A 25,068-nucleotide genomic window follows, 5' to 3' on the forward strand; every position below is an offset into this window, starting at 1 on the left:
GATACTTTCAAGGCATTGCATTCCCACAATATAGTTGTAAATACATCTATAGCTACGTTAAAATATAGGGTCTTTTATCGTTTATGCCTTTTTAGTAAAAAAGTGTTTTAATTTTCCTCACTGGATAAATAAACAATATTTTTGTAAGTAAAAATCGTCGAACGAGTGAGAGATCTTTCAAGTTATCCTACCGAGCCAATCTAAATAGAATGATTTTAAGCGACTGTTCAAACTACAAGTGTTCACAAAGTATAAAGAACAACAATTATTATGAATATCTTGAACCTTTTTGGGGGTTGTGAGACAATGATTATTTTTGTATTTAATATTTGTTTACTTACTATCGTATAATATTTATTTTTAATTAATTTATTTATTGTTCTGTTACAGAGAACAAGGAAATGGGATACAATTGCTATGATTAGAAAGGGGGTAGGATTAAATAAGCTCTGCTTCTTCCTACTCCTTTTCGGACGTGCTGCTGTAATGAAAGAACTGGAAATATGTGATGCATTACATTGTATCGGACGCATGTTCGAAATAAACTGAAACTGAACTCAACTGAACTGAAATTTTGCAAGGATGTTATCTGGCCACGAGGGGATAAATAATACTCGCCGAAATTCAGAGCCGAAAGTAATTATCCGAACATTATTTTTTTTTAATTATTCAATAATTTTATTCGGCCTTTAATGGCAACAAATTGCATTAAAATAAATACCAATATTTATTTAAAATCTAAATAAATGGTCAACAGTCTTGTCTGCTTCTAAAAACCAAATTACAACGCATGCTTCAGAATGACGAAAGTGCTGCTGCTGTCACACCTCCTCTTGAGTCGGTCAGCTGACCAGGAACAGGAAGAAAAACAGTGGCCGTAGTTCCTCTGTCACACGGGTACATTTATATTTTCTTGGTTCTGTTGATCGATAAAATGAGGATAAAAGCGTAACTGCACTGTTATAAAATGGGAAAAAAGGCTTTACTGTCATAGTTTTTATAGCGTTAGCAAAAATACTAGCTAACGTTGAGCTTCCTGTCTGACAAGCTAACATCTCTACAGACACACATCCAAGGTAATCATCCATCCATCCATCCATAACTGGTCAATTTTTTGTCTTTATTTCAAATACCGTCGATTCTAGTTCTGCGTATAAGTAAAAAAGGTTCCACATTGCACTCGACAATAATAGTATATTTAAATTGTTGTCTAATGTCTGCTGCCCTCAGTTTGTGCAATGAAGAGGACCAAAGCAAAAGAAAGCAACAAAACTGAGAAGGAGTTTGTGTTGGAATTCAAGGCAGGGAAACACAACTGTCTCCTCAAAGTGCCTCTGCAGTTCCCTGTTGAAGAGAACATTAATGACCTCCATGGACGTCTGATGCTGCTTCATAAAATACCTTGCTACATAGAACATGGTAAGGATGCTGTTGTGACTGGCTGCATTTTGGCAATCTGCAGGAGACGGAATGATTGTTTCCTGGCCAAAGGTTGCCAAACAGTCTTTGACTCCCTGTGAATCATAAAATAGTGTCTACATTCGTAATTGTTGGATTTGTTAGTTTAAACCGGGGGTCGGCAACCCGAGGCTCTAGAGCTGCATACGGCTCTTTAGTCTAGTGGCTCTTTGGAGCTTTCTCAGAAATGTATGAAATATGGAAAAAGATGAGGGAAAAAATATATTTTTTCTTTTAATATGATTTTTGTAGGAGGACAAACATGACACAAACCTTCCTAATTGTTAGAAATCACACTGTTTATATTAAACATCCTTCACTGATGAGACTATTTGGGGAGCGCCGTTTTGTCGTACTAGTTTTGGCGGTCCTTGAACTTACCGTAGTTTGTTTACATGTATAACTTTCTCTGACTTTCTAAGACATGTTTTATGCCACCCCTTTTTTTTGTCTCATTTTGTCCACCAAACTTTTAATGTTGTGTGTGTGTGAATGCACACAGGTGAGCTTTGTTGATGTTATTGACTTGTGTGGAGTGCTAACTAGACATCATTATGCCTCGTGTGTAGGTATACTTGAGCTCATTTCATTTTCTTTAAGTCGTCTTAATTCAATTTATATTTGCATGTCTCATGGCACATTATCTGTGTGTAATATTTGCTGCATTTCTGATAGTTGTTTGCGTGCCATGTTGTTCCAGACCACAGCAAACGTTACCCAGCTTGCAAAGGTTGTAATAAATCCATTAGAAGAAGACAGCCTGCCGTTTCCTTTAACTTGGACATACACATCTATACCTTTGGCCATTCTAAGCCAGTAATTTCCAGGACTTATCTCAACCTCTGAGAAGCCTCCATTTTACTAATGATTTCGAATGTTGTAAAAATGTGTACAATAAATATTACATTTGAACATTTCTGTCAACAAAGATTTGCGTCAGCCTGTGACACATAGTCATTTTGATAGTAGGCTAATATAGCTTATATAGACACTTAGATAATGTGTTCATTATAACACTTATACAGGGCTTTTAAAGTCATTTTGATAGTAGGCTAATACAGCTAATATAGACACTTACATAATGTGTTCATTATAACACTTATACAAGGCTTTTAATTTTTTGCGGCTCCAGTCAGATTTTTTATTTTGTATTTTCGGTCCAGCATGGCTTTTTCAACATTTTGGGTTGCCGACCCCTGGTCTAAACATTAGTTAATATCCTGAGATGAGCGTAACTGGCACTCAACTAAATTATTTAAAGACAAATACAAAAAAAATACGAGAACATGTTTTTATAATGTTGTATATCAAAACAGAATTATAGGATGTGATATATTTCGCAAAGTTGGGAAGTTTCCTGTGTTCTTCATTGATGTTCTTCATGTTTTAAATGAAAATGGTTGCAATGTGTTTTTAAAAAAAAAACATTTTCTTTTAGATCTGAAAGTGTCTTTGTCGGACTTTATTGAGAAGGAGACCATCTTAGATTACGACAGGGAGGCCGAAGCAGCCCTAGAGAGACTCACATCGGGCCATGTAGACATTAACCAGCTCGCCAATGCGTGGACCAGATCCTACGTGGAGGTGAGGACATACAGGTGCATCTCAATACATTACTCTGTCAGTTCAAACTAAGATACAATTCAAAGGCTCGGGAAGTTTTTGCAGTTGATTTGCTGATTTACAGTAGTTTGTATTAAAGTTGAAAAAAGATAGAGGTATCGTATTTTCCAGACTATAAGGCACACTTAAAATCCTGTTTTTCCCCAAAACTTGACAGTGCGCTTTATAACCCGGTGCGCCTAATGTACGGAATAATTCTGGTTTTGCTTACCGACCTCGAAGCAATTTTATTTGGTACATGAATTGATTAACGTGGACCCCGACTTAAACAAGTTGGGAAACTTATTCGGGTGTTACCATTTAGTGGTCAATTGTACGGAATATGTACTGTACTGTGCAATCTACTAATACAAGTTTCAATCAATGTTGTAATGATAAGTATGACCAGTAGATGGAAGTTAAACATAAGAGATACGTGTAGACTGCAATATGACTCAAGTAAATAACACCAACATTTTATATGTTCCATTGAAAATATAGAACATTACACACGGCGCTCAAAAATCTATCAAAATGTTTTAGTACGACTTTGGTAAGCTATGAAGCCGCACTCCTTGATGGATTGTCGGCGCATTAAACATACAAGTATTATTAGAGTGTGTGTATAAGGTAAGACATATTATCTGGCATTTTGTTTCGCAATATTATGCAAAAGGCAACTTTTCTTACCTTCTAGAACCTGCTGATCTGTATTTGGGATCTGCATGAATCCTGAAAAATTGCGCGCGTCCGCCTTTGTAGTCTGTGCGGACACCGTAGTCGACGAGCTTCTTCTTTTTCTCTATCTTCTTGTTATGGGACATTCATCCTCCGCTGTTGCCATTTCTAATATAAAGTAGTGTAAAGTTCTTACTTATATCTGTCAGTAAACTCGCCATGAAAGCGCTAAAACATACCGGTGTAGTGAGTTTATATTATTCACCCAAGGAACTTTAGTTGGACGGTTTTTCACGGGACACATTTCCAGCCTTGTTGTTGTTTCTGGATGAGGAGATGCTACTACGTTATTGATTGAAGTAAAGTCTGAATGTCATTAAAACAGTTAGCTCCATCTTTTGACACTTCTTCCACTCCCGTCCTTGCACGCTACACCGCTACAACAAAGATGACGGGGAGACAACGCTGCCAAAGGTGAGCCACGTAAATAAGACCGCCCACAAAACGGTGCAGCCGGAAGCGACTGTCAAAAAGCGGCTTGAAGATGATCTGTAAAACATAATCTATGCAACATTTTGACCAAATAACCACCATTACATGTTATGTAGACCACAAGGAAGTGTTTTACATTTAGAAAAAAAATAAAATAATAATATGACTCCTTTAATGCGCCCTATAATCTGGTGCGCGTTATATATGAAAACAGATCGAAAATAGACCATTCATCGGCAGTGCGCCTTGTAATCCGGTGCGCCCTATGGTCCGGAAAATATGGTACATTCATTTATTTGGACGACCACAGATAGATTTGGTGCTAACTGTTCGTCCTCGCTCATAACACATTATAACGGGGCTGTCTGTGAATGTAGCCTGTGGGTACAACTGTGCAGTACAAATCTGCTTCTTCACACTCGTCACATGTCTGCCGGGGACTAAGAAAACGTAGCAGCAGGAGGGATCAGCAGCGAGTATTCAGACCAGAAGCAACAGAAGAAAGTTTATTTGTGTTTCCGAACATATTTGTTTTGCTTTTCATGTTTTGTTCTCACTTTTTGTCTTCTGCATCATCCATTAAGATTACATGCACATACTCTATGTCATGGCCAATTATGCAAATTAGACATTTGTGTTATCTACGTCCCCCTTGTTGTAAAGTGCAAACTCACTATTTACAAGTGCAGAGAGGAAAAAAATAATTGTACATGAAGTCTGCCAACTCTGATTTGATAATTCTAAGACAGTTGGAGATGGTACAGAACAATCATCAGAGGAAAATACGGTAGATCAAGGAGAAACATTGATTTTTAATAGAACTTGATTGTGGACTACTGTCACATTGTTGTATTTTAAAGAAGGTTCAGGAGTATAAATAGTTTTGCCACCTTGCTGGGCTGCCACGAGCTTGAACCGTCAGGCCTCCCTTGCCTTCTGCACGAAAATATTTAAGAGCGGCTTTTACTGCAGTCTTTCAAAAATAACCATGGAAGCTTTCCAGTGTCCATCGTGATTCCTGAGCAAGTATAAATAGAGGAGTTCTGATTATTTTCTATTGACGTATGTACTGCTTAGGTTTTCTTTGAACATTGAAACAACACATTTGACACTGTACCAGTTCTCTCTTTTAAGAAGAAGACTAAACTCATCATGAGATGCATCAATAAATTGCTTGAATTAATGATTCCCTGTCTGTAATGATTTTAGACCACACTGGAGCACGCTCGACCCGAAGAGCCCAGTTGGGATGAGGACTTTGCCGACGTTTACCACGAGCTGATCCACTCCCCTGCCTCGGAAACACTCCTCAACCTGGAGCACAACTACTTTGTTCGCATATCCGAGCTCATCAGCGAGAGAGATATGGAGATCAAGAAGATACAAGAGAGGTCTGTGTTGGAGCTCATTGTATCCCATACATTTATTTGTTTGTGGCAGCCCGCCATGAATACATTTGGACGGCCACATGTATATTTGAAAGTGTGTCTCAGGGAGCATTTGTGTACCGCGGCTTGTTTTTTATGGGCCCAGGGTAAATTGTTGAAATAAGATAAAAGGAAAATGTAAAAAAGGAGCTACAATACATACAGTAAAAAGTGGAAATGTTGATACTACTGTAATAAGTAACAGAAACAAAAATTAGAAATACTGTAGGGTAGTTTTTTTAACCATAGCCCCCAAAAATATCTGTTTCTGCCGTGGTCCGTGTGGGGCAGCGAAACTCAATTGTAGTACACTTTTCCACCACTTGTGGCAGTAATGTCAATATCGAACAAGCAGAAAATGTCTGGACTTATTGGACACACCTTCTCATTCAATGCGTTTTCTGTATTTTTATGACTATTTACATTGTAGATTGTCACTGAATGCATCAAAACTATGAATGAACACATGTGGAGTTATGTGCTTAACAAAAAAAGGTGAAATAACTGAAAACAGGTTTTATATTCTATTTTTTTTTCCAAAAAGCCACCCTTTGCGCTGATTACTGCTTTGCACACTCTTGACATTCTCTCGATGAGCTTCAAGAGTTAGTCACCTGGGGCCGTACTTATCAAGCTTCTTAGAATTACTCCTAAGAAGTCTGCTAAGAGTTGACTTAAGAGTAAATAAATTATTCGCTGAAAGCTGCACTTAAAAGTTAGTTATCAAGCGTCTTACTCACACTTTCAGCGAAGTGTAGGACTGAATCTTAAGTGTCACACTCAGAGCTGAATTACGACATTATTATGTGCCGTAAACGGAATTTTAGGTGACGTCATTTCTGTGTCCATAGAAATGACCAATCACGGAAGGGAATCCGTTGTCTAAGAATAAAGAAATATCTTGGAAATATTTAAGTCGACAATGGGAGTGTATATTTTGACAATAAACTACAAAATAATACAAAACAAACTAGTCCCCGCCGGCACTCACGCTACCGCTCCCTCTCTTCTCTCGCCCACACACTCACTGACGTCACTCACCTCACGGCCACACACATACGCTACTGTCATAACATTTTCTTTCCAATTCATTAATTAGGCAACTAATTTGAAACTGGTGTGGGTGGCTCTATATATACTAGCCCACTGCAGACACATGCAGAAATCAACAAGGAATCGAAAAGTATTAAATCTGTGACAAAAATAATATCCGCTCTGTCTAAACGATACCGTTTGATCAGCTGCTCGTCATCAAAAAAACAAAACATTGTTCCGTTCCATGAACGTTCGCGCACGTCTCTCTCGCCTCAGTGCCATCCCCTGCTGGCAACTCCTAACCACTTAAAACACCTCTGAAGGTCTCTTAAATATCGTGGAGAGTAGGAGTGATTCTTAGACTTAAGAACGTTGATAAAAAGCTTTTATTCTTAAGTTTGAGAGTAGGACTAAATTTCGCAAATTCTCAGGACTTAAGTGTAAAATGGCACTCTAAGAAGCTTGATAAGTACGGCCCCTGAAATGGTTTTCACTTTACAGGTGTCATAGTTTTGATGCCTTCAGTGACAATCTACAAGGTAAATAGTCTTGAAAATAAAGAAAACACATTGAAATGAGAAGGTGTGTCCAAATTTTTGGCCTGTACTGTATGTATAAAATGTATATTCTTTATTTTTAGGACTGGGTGTGTAAATGTATTTTTCATTAGTTTTTATTAGTCCAGTCTATCTGATTAGTTATTTTTGTAATCAGCTTGACCTAAGCCTTGATAATAATCTTTGTGATTAGCAAATGGTTTCATATAATTTAACAAGGTTTATCCTGTTAAACTGTAAGTAGGTTAGATATGTATTCAATACGATTAAAATGAAGGGTAAAATTACCAATTCAGTGTTAGTATTTGACCGTGTCTCGAGCCCCTCTGTATGTAGTGGAAAAGTTGGGCCACAGGTCTAAAAGGTTAAGAACCCCTGCTGTAGGGAAAACTGTGTGTCCCTTTATTTCTTGGTTTGGACAAAATACTGCCATTGCTATCCTTATCCACCCCAAAACTTGCATCAAAACCAAAATTTTTATTTAAATAACTAGGATCTACCACCTTACATCATCAGAATTAATAACACATTCTTACCTACCTTCTTACCATAATAGAACATTATAAATGGTTGTAATAACAACAATAAATCAATAATCACATTTGCATTCATGTTCCATTTAGATTAAAATCGGATGTATGCCCATTGAGACGTATGTCAATATTAACATCCATCCACAATAGAGTACAATGATGACGTTGTCCAATAGAGGGCAGCATAGATCTTTCAATTAAGGCCTCATCAGCACTTCATACAATAGTCAAGTCTGATGGAAAGAAAATATTTTTGGTTCCTATCTCATGTTGCAATGGAAACATAAGTTTTCTCCTCCTATGTGACAGGCAAGCTGCAGAGATGAACAAAGTGATGCACGAGTTGGGAAACACGCTGAGTGACCATGATGTGAACGCAGTGGCGTCGCAGCACTTTGATGCACAACAGGTACAACGTGCAGTCAGCAGCGGGGTTTGACCTTGTGCGCAGAGCTGATTTATCTTGTTCTCACCACAGTTGTAATGTACCTTTTGTTCGAGTTGGGGTTCCTCAATTGCTGCCTTCCTTTTAATTGGGCAGGTGCTGGAGAACAAGTGGGCCAATGAATTAAAACAAGTGACTTGTATTCAAAAGCAAGAATATCAGGAGTGGGTCATTAAACTGCACCAGGACCTGCGGAAATCCAGCAACAGCAGCAAAATTAAGTACGTTTGTCCGTAGGTACTTGTGTGCAATATGATGATTTTTGAAGGCATGATATGCTGGGTGCATTTTAAGTCATTTATTGAAACTTAACAATTTATATTTCCTGGGAAAAAATGTATAATAATGGTTAATTTGCTTGATTCTTATATCCAGTGAGGAGATTAAAATGCAGCCCAGCCAACTGTTGGAGCCTTCTGAATCAGGTGGCAGGATGTTTGAGGAGCAGCCCCAACTGGAAGAGAGCTTCACTATTCATCTAGGTAGCTGCCTGACATGTTGACTAAACTTTACCACTTTGGGTAGTCAGGGTTTGTCTGTGCTGCAAACCGGCTAGGAGCTCTCCGTGTTGAGTTTGCATGGTTCGTAGGATTTTAGGTTGATTGGAGACTCTTAATCAGGGCTATCAACTGGAGGCCCAGGGGCTAAATCCAGCCCAGGAATGAAACCCTACCGGCCCCTTAGTTTAGTTCAAAACTTAGGAGTCGAACATTTTTGCAGCACATTCCTTTTGCAGGAACTTGGACCTTTTTAAACAGATTGGTAGATCGTTGCATTCACATTTGAACATTGCTCGCTAACATAGAACTAGGGTCATTACTTGTGGTTTACATAACTGAGGTGTTAAGTCTTCTCCTTTCTGGTAGTTACCAAGTGTTTTCCTATTATGTTTTATGTAAATAAGGTTTTGCTGTAGCTTGTGTACTTCCAATGCCGTCAGTAGTCATTTGTTCAACTTCTTCAGTTATAATAGTGGTGTTCCTCAAGGTTCTATTTTAAGGTCCTCTGTCTTTGTTTTGGCCTATCCAGTTCAGTTCAGTTCAGGAAGAGAGTCACATTTTTTTGCAGCAGATTCTTAAAAACACTACAATGCTTTCATAGTGATGATCTTTGACTTGTTTTTTTTGCAGATGGTCCCAAAACACAGCAAAGCGCTCCTGTAACTGAATATAATATAGATCAAAATCAAGTGTCTACTGTAGAGGACGCTGGTTCTCTAGAATGCATAACAAGACTAATAGTGAAGAGAAAAGTCTGTTGTTCTGTTTAGGTGAGCTGCTTTGTCAAAAAGATTTAATGCGCATTAATGTTTAAGTTTCCTTGAAACAAATTAGAATCAAAATTAACTACTTTTTGTAGTCTTACCTCATGTAGACTTTGTCACTCGCGCTACAAGTAAGTAATTATTTTAAATTATATTTGATTCTGTTTTCTGACCAGTAAGCATGTTGTAGACCAGGAGCGTCAAACTCATTTTTGCTCTGGGGCCACATGGAGGAAAATCTATTCCCAAGTGGGCCGGCCTGGTAAAATCATGGCATGATAACTTCAAAATAAAGACAACTTCAGATTGTTTTCTTTGTTTAAAAGTAGACCAAACACATTCTGAAAATGTAAAAATCATGTTGTTGTTTTTTATACTGATATATTGCGGTTAATAGTCTATCTTCATTTGTGGTCATGTATACTTTCTGAAGAAATGATGTGATTATGTTCATCAGTCAAATATGCCTCCCAGTTATAAGTTATAACACAAAATGTACAGATTATCAAAAGCATATATTTGGGTATAAATGTAACATGATACACTACCAACATCTTTGAGAAGCAAAACATGAACCGACAATCCACATTTTGTATACTATCATTAATAAGCAACGTAAGTACGAAGTGTCCAAACACGGAAGCGGTAGCTCTGCCCCCTCTGAAGTCAGGGAATTCAAAGAATTGCTGTTGCGACATCCAGTGAACACATTTAGAACAGCAGTTTCTTTTATTAAAAAATGTCAGCCCATTTTTATACTTTGCAAATCTTGCGGGCTGGATAAAACATGTTTGTGGGCCACGGGCCGTGCGTTTACCACCCCTGTTGTAGACTCTTTCAGAAAGTTCACATTGACACACATAATAGTAGCCTAAATTTTTGTTTTCGGCACCTTTGTTTAAACGGGAATAGCAACTGGTAGCTTTTTTTTTCGAGGAAGCAGCTAAATTAGACAGAACACTTGCCCCCCGGTCCCTAGCTTTTTGGATATGTGGCCCCCAAAACAAGTGAACAATTTAGTTGAATATCCCTGCTCCAAATTGGTGTTAATGTGTGTATGAATGGTTGCTTATATGCAGTATATGTAACCAGTCCAGGGTGTTCCTTACCTCTCGCCCAAAGTCAGCTGGGATAGCTCAGCCGTGACCATAAACTGTATAGAAAATCACTTACCAAATGAATCAACTACTCACCATATTTAGCTGTCATTGCTCAGTATTTATACATAAAAATCATTCTTAATATTTTGAAAAAAAACCAAGTTACAATATATATTTTTTTCTCACCTTGTTTTCAGGAGCCCAGTTGAAGACAATGCATAACCTGCGACTGGTCCGGGCTGATGTGTTGGACTTTTGTAAGCACAGACATCACGGCAGCGGCGGAGCAAAGCTGCGGCGCCTACAAACGGCCCTTTCGCTCTATTCATCTTCACTCTGTGGTCTGGTTCTGTTGGTTGACAACAGAGTCAACTCCTTCAGTGGCATCAAGAGAGGTTAGATTGCATGTACTGTACATTATATAGGGCTCATTTCATATACTGTACATTATGTAGGGGTCATTTCACCGAACCTGCTGTTTACTTGTTGTAATGCGCTCCATATAAACATAAATATTTCTTGCATATGCCTTTTTTTAACTGTCACTCTAAATTTAAATAATACACATATTGAACAGTAGTACCCTAACTTGCAAGCTTAACTGACAGAGCTTTTAACTCAAAACACTTGTATCTCAAATTAACGTCTCCCATTGGAATTAATTAAAATTTATCAATTAAACTGGTGCCTGGCCCCCTTAAAACAGCACAATTTTAACATGTAACATGCCTTTTCAAAATAAAAATCAACTTTATTGATAAGAAATATTGTATAAAACAATACCGTAGAATGTACTACTAAAACAACTACAGCATTTTTTTGAAGTGATGTCATAATATTGTACAGCATTCTACAGTATCTCATTCCAGCCGCTTCTCCGTCAAACACACTATCAACAGCTTCTCCATAATTTCATGGATGAATGTCCGCTGTTTAGATGTTTTTTTTAAATGTATTGGCCTTCGCATTTTATGTTGCATTAAGCAGTGATACACTTGAATTGCTTTGCAAAGTTGGCGACACATTCGGGCATGTTTTTGATTATTTATTTTTTTAATTCGATTTATATCATCCACTTCTTTTTCTCAGTACTCTCCTTCAGACTCCCTTTTTTCTTCCAGTTGTTGGAAAAGAAAGTTATGTCCATCTCTAGCCAAAAGCTAATGCTAGGTAGTAAGACCAGATGTTTATAGGTGGAACTTACGGGGTTCACTGTAACATTTGCTATGCCAACTAATGGCGGGGACCCTTAAAACTAAAATTTTGGTTTCCAACTTAAAGCTTAAAAACTAACCGAGAGACAGCTCTTATCTCAAAACACTTAAGTGGGGGCGCTCTTAAAGGAGAACTGCATTTTTTTTGGAATTTTGCCTATCGTTCACAATCATTATGAGAGACAAGACGATGGATGTTATTTTACATTTTTTGCTTTCTAAATATTGAATAAATGCGATCAAAAGTTTGGTTATAATGGAGCTGTGGGAGCCGCGCCATTCCGCCTTTAAAGCCCTTAAAAAAACATCCAAACACCTCCATTGAGGTTTTATATACGTGATGAAAGTATGTAATGTAGTACTGGGTACATTTATAACAACATTTAATATTTACGTACATTGATCATTTTAAGCATACGTGGCGCATTAATTTAAAAAATGCATCACAATGTTTGCTTTTTTTTCTTTTCTTCATCACTGAATATTACTCAGTGCAGACTTCATGAGAGACAACAAACATAATAAAACATCACTTACTGTACAATGTTTGCTGTCATTAGGATGCAGACTGTTGGGATGTTCATATAATTCCCATTAAGATGAAGAATGTCTCATAATCCTCACGAAGAAACAGGATAAGAAACAGGACAAGTGTCTTTTCGTGTCTTTCTCGCCATTTCCGGGCCCTAAATGGCTGTCAAAGTGTACCAACTTGTCGGATTACCTACTCAGACGTCTTCTGTCCAGGTGAGATACATGATTTATGATCTAGAATAAACTTACAGGGAGCAAGGAAGCGAGGAAGCAGCTGACCACTCGATGATGTAAATATAGACACACACGAAAGTGATCACGGCACCGCTACGAATAGTGTGTCTGCGTTAGCGCTTATAATAACAATATCACTAATACTTGGTTAATATTCAAGTCACAAAATGTAAATGGAGTATTGTTGGCGCTTTTTGTATGGGTATTTATTAGATTTTATGGGCAAAATAGATGAGCTCCCATTGGCTATGCTGTAAGCGGACTTTTATGTACTATTATTTGCAAGTTAGAATGCATTAAAAAAAAATCTATCTGTTGTGATGTCTTTCATAATAACTGTGAACGATAGTCAAAATTCCAAAAAACTGCAGTTCCCCTTTAAGTTGAAGTACCACTGTACTCCAAATGTGTATTGGCCCATCTCAGACAAGTTTATTTCCCTTTTGTACAAGGTTCTTAAGCCAAAGATGACTCATTTAAGTAACAAGACTGAAAGTAAGATGCGAGTTTGAGCATAACATTAGCCACATTCCATTTTTACTACTTGTAAGAGCATGTCACATTACAGTGATACAAAAATAGTATTTTAAAGTAATGTAAAAAAGAAAAAGGTAAAAGGACTGAGCTTCCATTTTACTTTTGGCCTTTCAAATGGCCTGGAGAGAATCGGAATGATGCAACTTCCTATGGACCATGTGACTTTTGGAATATGCATCATTTTTTAGAGGTAGTAAGTAACGTGTGTTCGGCTTACAGGACTGAGGGAAATGACTAAGTTCATTGTGTTTAAAAAACAATTTTTAAAGTGTAGTTGGGATAAGGAGTAACACAAATATGTATAAAATACAATATTTCTGAAGGATCATGTTTAAGTCTAATTTAAAGACAGGCAACAAATATTATTTTTCCAGTGATCAGGATAGTTTCAATTAATATTTTAAATTGTATTCCTTCCTTTTTGTAATCAAATGAATGAACGGGACACTTAATAAAAATATATATTTTACTGGTAATTTGATCATGCATTCATACATTTTTTTTCTTAGACACGCAACTGGCACCAATTAGGGGAATGGACCATAGACGCTGTATATATCAGTTTGTCTTTACATTGCTGATAAGTTTTTAGCTGGGATTATTTAATTGACCCTCCCCTGATAATGATGTAGCGATAATCGTCCTATTTAGGCACCAACATGGCCCAGTGTATCATGGAATGACTGTTTTATCACCTTGTTGACCTAGATTTTGCAACGGTTGCAAAGGAGTGCACAGACTTCCACTTTCCTGCTATGGAGCAACAGCTGGAGGAGGTGCAGCAGGTGGTGCTCTATGCTCGAGCGCAGCGGAGCAGCAAGCAAAAAGAACAACCCGGTAAGACGTTTTTGAGCTTGCATTGTCGTGATCCCACATGACAGTTTGGATTTTGTTCTTTGTTTTCCTCGTACTGGTGATTTTGTTTTGGTAGTACTTCCTGTTGGATTCCTTGTTTTGCTGCACCTTCACTTTCTGTTTAGTTACTTGCCAGCGCACCTGTTTTCTATTGGTTAATTGAGTCTATTTAGGTTTACCTTTTGCGGTCCAGGAAGCGTGTGCCCTGGAGAGAGTCCTCTGGCCGCGGCTAGAGTGATGTGAATAGGTTTAGCCTTCGTAACTATATGTGTGTTGCTGTCGGTAGATTTATCGTCAGCTCAGTATGTAGTATTTTTAAACATAATACATTGAACTCTTTAATTACTTAATAACTTCTTACCAAATTTGTAAAGCACTCAGGTCAACTTTATTATTTTTATTGCATACTGTTTACTGTAGACTTCAGGAATAAGAACTTGTTAGGATATCTAGGATTAGGACTCTATGTATTGAATTTTTTATGTATTATTATGCATTAATTCATTCTTACCTGAAAGGACCATGGTTCTCTTTATATACCAAGTAAAATCATTTAAAATATATTATTCCTAATTAATAGTTATTAAATAGTTACTTACTTACTTACTTAGGCCTTAGTATCACCTGAGGAACATAGGCCGCAGACGAAAGCCTTCCATCCATTCCGGTCTTGTGCCCTGCGGTCGAGTTGTTGCCATGACAGCCCCTCAGCCCTGATCTCCTGTTCCGTGCTCCTTCTCCAGGTTGTTGTTGGTCTCCCTCTGTTTCTTTTTCCCTGTGGGTTCAATGTTAGTGCCTGTTTGGTGATTGATTTATTGGGTTTTCTGAGTGTGTAGCCTATCCAGCTCCACTTCCTTCTCCTGATTTGCAGTTCCACTGGTTCTTGTTTGGTGAGTTCCCACAGGTTGGCATTGGTGATGGTGTCTGGCTAGTAGACTCCTAGGACCCGACGGAGGCAACGGTTTATGAATGTCTGTAGTTTAGTGAGTATGCTATTGGTGGTTTTCCATGTTTCTGATCCGTACAGCAGGATGGATTTGACATTTGAGTTAAAGATTTTCAGTTTGGTTTTGAGAGAAATGTTTTTTGCTCTCCATATTTTGTTGAATGATGTTCTTGCTTTCCCTATTCTGGATTTGACATCTTCATCTGCCCCTCCATCTACACTGATTATGCTCCCCAAGTATGTAAAACTGACTACCTCCTCTAATTGATTATGGTCCATTGTTATCGGTGTATTGTTCTTGTTATTGATACGCATGACCTTTGTTTTTTGTGAATTGATCTTAATTTTTTATGTATTATTATGCATTAATTAATTCTTACCTGGAAGGACCATGGTTCTCTCTATATACCAAGTAAATCATTTAAAATAGATTATTCCTAATTAATAGTTATTAAATAGTTAATGGAGTGTTAATTGTATGATGGTTACTTTTATAACTAGAGTGTCAGTCAGTCAGCCGTTGGCTTTGCAAAGTCACTTGACAATGTAGTTTGACATGTACCCTCTGAAACACGCTAAAAACAATCCAAATGATGTCCCAGAAAGACCTACGTGGTCTTTCCTGTGGGAATCACACAGTACTACTCATATATTATTTCTAAAGAGGTGTTTGATGTCATTTCTAAATATAGATGTCTTATGTAAAAGCCTAGACTATTCTTGTAATTAAATTAAATGTAGTTTAATTAACCTTTTGTCACTACAATTAAGCGGTTCATTTTAGCCCTGTTGTCCTTTAAATAGCCTTGAGTCCATTTCCTCCTTGAAGGTGAACACAAGATCACAACAGTGAGTTAAAACGCATATAAAAGTGAACATTTTCCAATAAAATATAAATGTACATGATGCTCACAAACAATAACTAATCTCGGTCTATGTATGAAAGCAATCTACAGTATATTGCAAAAATAGTTAACGTATGATCAACTATTCCATTCACTCATTAATAAGACACCTAATAAGACATTAGGGTTGTACGGTATACCGGTACTAGTATCACGGTACTAATGAATCAAAAACGGTACTATACTCTGTTTGAAAAGTACCGGTTCCCAACGGGTATGACGGCACGCCATCACGTCATGACATTGCTGGTTTTACGAGCAGAGGAGCACGTTCGGCAGCGTCTACTTACAAGCAGACGCATTTTGACCTAAAAAGTAAAGATAAAGGTGAAGTTATAACACTGAAACGCCCTCAGGAAGAGGTGCTTTAAGACATGGCTAACTAGCTAGCAGCGAACATCTATCTGCAATCGGCAGTGTTTTAGCTACTTCTAAATCACTAATCCCCGCCTCCATGGCGACGAATACAATTGGTTTCTTACAAGTATCATCCCTGCAGGACGAGGAATAGCTAAAAATGCTTCCCTACTAGAGATGCGCGGTTTGCGGACACAACCGCGGAGTCCGCGGACAGTCCGCGGGTCGGACGGATGCATGACGAAAAAAATAGATTTTAATTAGATTCGGGCGGGTGGCGGTTGAACCAAGTCTCGAATATCTGCTGATTTTCACCCAATCAACAATAATAAGGGCGTGCCGTGTTGGTACTGCCTTTATCACCCTCTACAACATGTACAGCCAGCGTGCTAGCCCAGCCACATGTTGTACGCAGCATCTGCTTGCACACGTAAGTGACAGCAAGGCATACTTGGTCCACAGCCATACAGGTTACACTGACGGTGGCCGTATAAAACAACTTTAACACTCTTAATATGTGCCACACTGTGAACCCACACCAAACAAGAATGACAAACACATTTCAGGAGAACATCCGCACCTTTAGACAACATAAACACAACAGAACAAATACCCAGAACACCTTGCAGCCCTAACTCTTCCTGGCTGAAATATACACCCCGCTACCACCAAACCCCGCCCCCCGCCCACCTCAACCGACGCACGGAGGGGGGTGGAGGGTGGGGGGGTTGATGTGTGGGGGCGCAGTGTAGGGGGGGCGGGGTTTGGTTGTAACGGGGGTGTATATTTCAGCCAGGAAGAGTTAGGACTGCAAGGTGTTCTGGGTATTTGTTCTGTTGTGTTTATGTTGTCTCATGGTGCGGATGTTCTCCCGAAATGTGTTTGTCATTCTTGTTTGGTGTGGGTTCACAGTGTGGCACATATTAAGAGTGTTAAAGTTGTTTTATACGGCCACCTGTATGGCTGTGGACCAAGTATGCCTTGCTGTCACTTACGTGTGCAAGCAGAAGCCGCACACATGTGACTGGGCTGACACGCTGTCTGTACATGTTGTAGAGGGTAATAAAGGCAGTACCATCACAGCACGCTCTAATTATTGCTGTAAGGGTGCGACCCCTGGTCTATATTATATATATAACAACGAGCGGGTGGCGGGCGGTTGTGGCTTTGATAAAATGTTAGTTCGGTTGGATGGCGGGTGGATGACGACTTTTGTGATGCGGATGCGGATGAAGTAATTGCCTATCCGCGCATCTCTATTCCCCACACACCGTAGGAGGATACAATAGCTCACCGGCGTCACCGCGAACAAAAGCTAGCGCGCTTGAATGTAAACAAATGCCGTGGGTGGCTCTACACCTGACATCCACTGTAATGATACCAAGTTCAACAGTGTATCTAGTCGATACTACTATGATTACATGTATATTTTTTATCCTCACAAAATCTTTTCTCCTTTTTAAAAAAAAAATCATATTATATTTATACACTTAGGAAATACATCCCTGGACCCATGAGGACTTTGAATATGACCAATGTATGATCCTGTAACTACTTGGTATCGGATCGATACAAAGTAGTGGTTTCATCCAAAACTAATGTAAAGTATCAAACAACAGAAATGTTTATTACATTTGAACAAAAGTGTAGATAGAATATTTTAAAACAGAAAATAAGCAGATATTAACAGTAAAGGAACAAGTGGATTAATAATCCATTTTTACAGCTTGTCTTTAATAATTTTGGCAAAAATAATAGAATGAGAAATGACACAAAATGTTACTGCATATGTCAGCAGACTAATTAGGAGCCTTTGTTTGCTTACTACTAAAAGACAAGTTGTCTAGTATGTTCACTATTTTATTTAAGGACAAAATGGTTCTTTGATTGCAATAAGAAACACATTTTTAATGTACCGTACGATTTTTTTGTTAAAATAAAGCTTTTGCTATTTTTTGTGGTCCCCTTTATTTAGAAAAGTATCAAAATACATTTTGGTACCGGTACCAAAATATTGGTATCAACCCTATAAGACATACTTCTACCTTTTTAGATCTAGTAATTGAAAGAATATGTAAGGCTTTACTTCCAAACGCTGAAAAAAGCTCCATGCATGTCGTTGTCTGCAAAGCCCGCTATGAGGCTATATCTCAGGGTGAAAAGAGCAACGCACAGCATGGAGGTCGCTCAACATTACGATAATCGAGGTCTCATTTTTTTAACACAAATTAAAAGTTCTACTGTCACGCCAAGCTTTAGATGTCTGGTTTTAGATTATTTAAAGGAAATTATAAAGCTACACTTACATTTTAAAGTCGCTCATTCCTCTCCGCATAGCGCCACCATGTTGAAAATATTTTTTCAGAGCTGGGGACGCAGAAAATCTTGGGATATGGACTGTTGCAAAGGATCCTCAACATGTTTGACATATCTGTCGACCGGATTCAAAGAACTCTTGGAGCTTTTTCGAATTGGAATAGCCCTTGCACTCTACAATGTCAGCACCTCACACATGCACACTGCAAAGGAAGCGGCCGCCCAATTGGGACATGGCGAATGTTTGCGTTTGTGCTGCAGTACCTTGCTGCCGCTACATGCTCTGCAGTCTGCACTAAACTGCTGTTTGCTAACTTTTGTTATTTTTCCCAGTTTATTTAAGCTTTTTCTTACCTGCATGTCACCTGCTGTCTCTGCATCTTGAGGTTACGACAAGCTCAAAAATGCAAGCATGTATATTATTGAAAACTAAAAAAAAGTGCTTCATTTGTGTTTTATTGGTGAAATCTGTTGACTTAAATCCTTGTCCTCATATCTGTGTCCTTGCAGAAATCTCAAAGAATGGAAGCGATGACAAAAGTAAAAATGTAGAAAGAAATCCGTCAAATATATCACCAGGTAATTCGTGTTGATTTTTTTCAGTTGTGCCACTTTCTGACCAAACTTTATCATTCCTCTCACACACTGCTGTCCATTCGTCAAGGCGAGTTCTACGTCTCGCGGCATTCCAACCTGTCCGAGGTCCAAGTTGTCTTCCACCTGTGTGTGGACGACAACGTGCGTTCAGGGAACATCACGGCCAGGGACCCGGCCATCATGGGCCTGAGAAACATTCTGAAAGTCTGCTGCACTCATGATGTCACCACCATCACTGTTCCGCTGCTGCTGGTGCACGACATGTCAGAGGTAATCGAAACTGCAAGTACCATAAACATGTTTTCTAAAGTCATCACTAGGCTTTTTTTACCTTATACTTTTTACCATATGTACTATCTTGGATTTCGTACAGCAAAATATTGAGCGTAATAAACAACTGTTTTGCACGCTTCCATACTCCATCATTGTTGGTCCCGGGGACCCCATCAAGTCATAAAAATGGGGTCCCACAGTAAATTTTTGGGGTCCCACTTTTTTGTAACCGTTTTGAAAACAAATGTTAAATGTAAACATTATTTTGTTATATCTCACATTCTATATTGTGTTTTGGAAAAAGGTTGTCATAAACTTAAAGGCCTACTGAAATGAATTTTTTTTATATAAACGGGAATAGCAGATCCATTCTATGTGTCATACTTGATCATTTCGCGATATTGCCATATTTTTGCTGAAAGATTTTAGTAGAGAAAATCGACGATAAAGTTCGCAACTTTTGCTCGCTGATAAAAAAAGCTTTGCCTGTACCGGAAGTAGCGTGACGCCACAGGAGGTAATATTCCTCACAATTTTCCTTTGTTTACAATGGAGCGAGAGAGATTCGGAGCGACAAAGCGACGATTACCCCATTAATTTGAGCGAGGATGAAAGATTCGTAGATGAGGAACGTTACAGTGAAGGACTAGAGAGGCAGTGCAGGACGTATCTTTTTTCGCTCTGACCGTAACTTAGGTACAAGCTGGCTCATTGGATTCCACACTCTCTCCTTTTTCTATTGTGGATCACGGATTTGTATTTTAAACCACCTCGGATACTGTATCCTCTTGAAAATGAGAGTCGAGAACGCGAAATGGACATTTAAAGTGACTTTTATCTCCACGACAATACATCGGTGACACACTTAGCTACTGAGCTAATGGGATAGCATCATTCTCAAATGAAGATAGAAACAAAATAAATAAACCCCTGACTGGAAGGATAGACAGAAGATCAACAATACTATTCGGGGCGGTATAGCTCGGTTGGTAGAGCGGCCGTGCCAGCAACTTGAGGGTTGCAGGTTCGATCCCCGCTTCCGCCATCCTAGTCACTGCCGTTGTGTCCTTGGGCAAGACACTTTACCCACCTGCTCCCAGTGCCACCCACACTGGTTTGAATGTAACTTAGATATTGGGTTTCACTATGTAAAGCGCTTTGAGTCACTTGAGAAAAAGCGCTATATAAATGTAATTCACTTCACTAATTCACTATTAAACCATGTACATGTAACTACACGGTTAAAAATTCTCAGCCTTAACAATGCTGTTGCTAACGACGCTAAGGCTAATTTAGCAACTTAGCAACCGGACCTCACAGAACTATGATAAAAACATTAGCGCTCCACCTACGGCAGCCAGCCCTCATCTTCCCATCAACAGCCGTGCTCACCTGCGTTCCAGCGATCGACGGCGCGACGAAGGACTTCATCCGTGGGTTTGGCGGCAAGCATCGGCTAGGCGTAGTAAGTAGTCCTTGTTGTGTTGCTGTAAGTATTGTACTTAGCCGCTAATACACCGATCGATCCCACCTACAACGTTCTTCTTTGCAGCCTCCATTGTTCATTAAACAAATTGCAAAAGATTCACCAACACAGATGTCCAGAATACTGTGGAATTTTGTCGAAGAAAACAAGAGGTTTTTATATCGGGTCAGATGGGGTCCAACCACTTCCGTGGATTTTGTGACGTCACGCGCATAAATCATATCCAAAGGAGTTTTTCAACCGGAAGTGTGGCAGGAACTTTAAAATTGCACTTTATAAGCTAACCCGGCCGTATTGGCATGTGTTGCAATGTTAAGATTTCATCATTGATATATAAACTATCAGACTGCGTGGTCGGTAGTAGTGGCTTTCAGTAGGCCTTTAAAACATTAAAAAAAATAATACAAAAGAAAACATTTTAAATGTATTCACTTATAAACATTCATTCACTTTCTTCTCTCCTTCATGGATCTAAACTTTACCGCTGCCGGTATTTTTTTTCTATATTTTTATTGTAATATTTTCAGAATGGGTTTGTTCTATTTTTGACCAAAGTAAGACAAAGAAAACAATCTGAAGTTGTCTTTATTTTTTAGTTTTAATGCCATGATTTTAATAGTCCGGCCCGCGTGTGCACAGCTTTTCCTCCACGCGGCCCCTGAGCTAAAAGTTTGACACCCCTGCTTTAGCATAATCCAAGCTGTAGTCTGTATGCAAGCTTGGTACACTTCGATGGCCCCAGCACGCTTGGAAAAAGTGGACGTGAGCCTAGCACGCCAACATAGATGTGTCATATCATTAGTGAAATGACACCCCCTATCAGTTGTTGATATAACCGCTACACTGCATAATACAATAAATGATAATCCAAAAAATGCTTGTTAGCTTTAGGAGGCTTAGTGCAAAACTATGTGTGAATGGTAGTTTGTCTGCATGTGTTGTGATTGACGGGTGACACATCAATGGTGTACTCCACCCCTTTCCCCACAGGCAGCTTGTATGGGCTACAGCTCACCCATGACTGAATTAATGAGCAGCAATTACGATCATAATTATGACATTGGCAGACGGAATTCCTCCACAAAGTCAACGCCGACAGTATGCTCGCTCATGTCTGTGTCATGTAATTAGTACGATTCTTACCCCTGCTGGTTAATAATAACTGACACCTTGGGGAAATGTACTCAAGTCAACTATGGTTGCCCTAATTGCTCTTTCAACCACTCTTCTCGATTTAGAACATAATCAAAATTATTCACATAGTTAGGATACATTAAACATTTTATTAATATTTCAGTCTTCGTCTGACCTAATGTACTCAAAACATGAAATTATTCACTTTCCTCATATGATTAAGAGACATTAATCCTGTTTTACTTGTGAATTCATGTGTGTTTTGTCCTTTCCTGACAGGAGATGACCATACCCTGGTGTTTGAAGAGAGCTGAGCTGGTGTTCAAATGTGTGAAAGGTATGTGTTCCTCCCTCCAAGCACGTACAGACACAAGTGGCTTTATTTATTCTTCAAATCCACCATTCAAATTAAGTAAAACAGTAATGACAGTCTCAGCTAAATAAGTATTGTTTTTTACATTTGACATGCACGGCATAACACAAATAGTATAAAATAAAGATATAAGTAACATAAAGTAGTTTACCTTGTTGGCTGCATGCTATATGAAGTAATTGGACAGCTGTAAACGTAGCTGGAAAGTTTGTCTTTTCTGCTGTGTCAACTGAACCAAAGTGGGATAGCAGCACAGCAACACTTCCGGTAAATGTCACTTCAAAATAAAAGCATCTTTAAATATCAAAATAATACCACATATTTGGCGCATTTAGATTACAACTCTTGATAATGAAATATGCATGTATACGGTAAATTAAACAATTACAGTATGGTTTAAAAAATACAACAGCAATTTCTAAAATTAAAACATTGTATTTACAGTACAGGCCAAAAGTTTGAACACAACTTCTCATTCAATGCCTTTTCTTTATTTTCATGACTATTTACATTGTAGATTGTCACTGAAGGCATCAAAACTATGAATGAACACATGTGGAGTTATGTACTTAACAAAAAAAGGTGAAATAACTGAAACATGTTTTATATTCTAGTTTTTTTTCAAAATAGCCACCCTTTGCTCTGATTACTGCTTTGCACACTCTTGGCATTCTCTCGATGTGAAGTGAAACCCATTTTTTTAGTTTTAATGCCTCTTTAAGCTCATCGACAGAATGCCAAGAGTGTGCAAAACAGTAATCAGAGAAAAGGGTGGCTATTTTGAAGAAACTAGAACATGTTTTCAGTTATTTCACCTTTTTTGTTAAGTACATAACTCCACATGTGTTCATTCATAGTTTTGATGCCTTCAGTGACAATCTACAATGTAAATAGTCATGAAAATAAAGAAAACGCATTGAATGAGGAGAAGGTGTGTCCAAACTTTTGGCCTGTATTGTATGTGTTTGTTATTAAATTCATTTAGACGATCCAGCTTTTCCACTACACACTAATGATCGCTCAGTCCAGCTAGACTTGACGCAATCGGATTTGGCACAATCAGTTTTCTACTTTAAAAAACATTGTGATCATTTTGGTGAAACTGTAAAAATCACGTTGCGTTAAACACATTAGTCATAAGTTGTAACAAGACAACAATGGAAAAGGATCTCCTCTATTTCTTTCTTGGCATGTGCTTAGCGGCCATGGTAAGAAGCAGGGCTGGCCTGTCACATAAACACGTCACAATGATCATGGTACAGGCTTAGGAAATATTTTAATATTATTTTCTTTCATTTAAATCAGTCAGTTATAAAATAGGTTGTAAAAGTTCATTCATCCATCCATTCATTTTTTACTGCTTGTCTCCCTTCGGGGACTGCTTTCGGGCGGAAGGCAGGATACACCCCGGACAAGTATCCCCCTCATACCAGGGCCAACACAGACCGGATAAAATAAATCTTCCAGTCAAAGTTCAATAAAAAGATGTTCATGTGTAACACAACCTACACCCCCTTGCAAAAATGCAAAATGGTTCCTTCTTGTTGCGGCAAACCCAGCATGGAACACTTAACTGTTCACTCGACACAGACGTCATACCATCTTTAAAGGTACCATTTATGCATTCACGCACAGCATTAACATTTGGAACCACGATGAGGTAATAGAAGCAATATAAAAATATAATAAATCTATTTGTGGCAGCATCAGAAAAAGTTATGTCTATGTTTTACTTTTGCATCCCATAGCACATAATTGTGGTGCGTTCAAGGAAGCTTGATTTATTTAGTGCATGTAAACATACTAAGGGTGTGTATGTAAGGGTATGGTGTTAGGTTTAGGGTGGGGTTGTGGGGCTCCAGGAATCTAATAGTAATAATGATAAACATCAAAGACCAAAATGGGGCCACACAAAGCCTAGAGCCAGCTGTGGTAAGAAGACATTTTATCCAAGAGGAAGCTGAGGGCAACTAATTAGAGACTGGAGGGCTTTCTCAAGTGCGGCTCAGGGGCTATTTTGACCGTTTGCCCATTAATAATAATTAACTAAACTATTATGATTATATACACTACCGTTCAAAAGTTTGGGGTCACATTGAAATGTCCTTATTTTTGAAGGAAAAGCGCTGTACTTTTCAATGAAGATAACTTTAAACTAGTCTTAACTTTAAAGAAATACACTCTATACATTGCTAATGTGGTAAATGACTATTCTAGCTGCAAATGTCTGGTTTTTGGTGCAATATCTACATAGGTGTATAGAGGCCAATTTCCAGCAACTATCACTCCAGTGTTCTAATGGTACAATGCGTTTGCTCATTGGCTCAGAAGGCTAATTGATGATTAGAAAACCCTTGTGCAATCATGTTCACACATCTGAAAACAGTTTAGCTCGTTACAGAAGCTACAAAACTGACCTTCCTTCGAGCAGATTGAGTTTCTGGAGCATCACATTTGTGGGGTCAATTAAACGCTCAAAATGGCCAGAAAAAGAGAACTTTCATCTGAAACTCGACAGTCTATTCTTGTTCTTAGAAATGAAGGCTATTCCACAAAATTGTTTGGGTTACCCCAAAATTTTGAACGGTAGTGTACCAATTTTTTTTGTCGAGTAACAATAGTACAAACTCAAACTAATCTCCTGCCTGAACCAACCAGTCTCTTGCTCACTCTTAAAATCAAAACTTTTTTTCTTTTTAAAGGGGAACCCACGCAT

At 38.5% G+C, this 25,068-nt stretch overlaps 1 protein-coding gene across 4 annotated transcripts in view; it reads left to right on the top strand.

Annotated features, from left to right (window-relative positions):
- The window catches only part of LOC133641588 (protein C12orf4 homolog), a 111,051-nt gene that overhangs the window by 1,943 nt on the left and 84,040 nt on the right, over positions 1 to 25,068 (top strand). For 2 of the 4 annotated variants that reach the window (XM_062035423.1, XM_062035421.1), the window contains exons 1-12: positions 834 to 1,076; positions 1,231 to 1,419; positions 2,897 to 3,042; positions 5,440 to 5,621; positions 8,092 to 8,191; positions 8,324 to 8,448; positions 8,603 to 8,709; positions 10,789 to 10,986; positions 13,819 to 13,947; positions 19,000 to 19,068; positions 19,154 to 19,356; positions 22,259 to 22,316. In XM_062035423.1, the coding sequence (XP_061891407.1) occupies positions 1,239 to 1,419; positions 2,897 to 3,042; positions 5,440 to 5,621; positions 8,092 to 8,191; positions 8,324 to 8,448; positions 8,603 to 8,709; positions 10,789 to 10,986; positions 13,819 to 13,947; positions 19,000 to 19,068; positions 19,154 to 19,356; positions 22,259 to 22,316 (1,498 nt within the window). In that variant the 5' untranslated portion in view covers positions 834 to 1,076; positions 1,231 to 1,238. Of the gene's footprint in view, positions 1 to 833; positions 1,106 to 1,230; positions 1,420 to 2,896; positions 3,043 to 5,439; positions 5,622 to 8,091; positions 8,192 to 8,323; positions 8,449 to 8,602; positions 8,710 to 10,788; positions 10,987 to 13,818; positions 13,948 to 18,999; positions 19,069 to 19,153; positions 19,357 to 22,258; positions 22,317 to 25,068 lie in introns of those variants that run through there. The other 2 variants (XM_062035422.1, XM_062035424.1) reach the window with 2 other exon arrangements.

This window comes from Entelurus aequoreus, linkage group LG24 (assembly GCF_033978785.1).
Source record: "Entelurus aequoreus isolate RoL-2023_Sb linkage group LG24, RoL_Eaeq_v1.1, whole genome shotgun sequence".
Lineage (NCBI taxonomy): Eukaryota > Metazoa > Chordata > Actinopteri > Syngnathiformes > Syngnathidae > Entelurus > Entelurus aequoreus.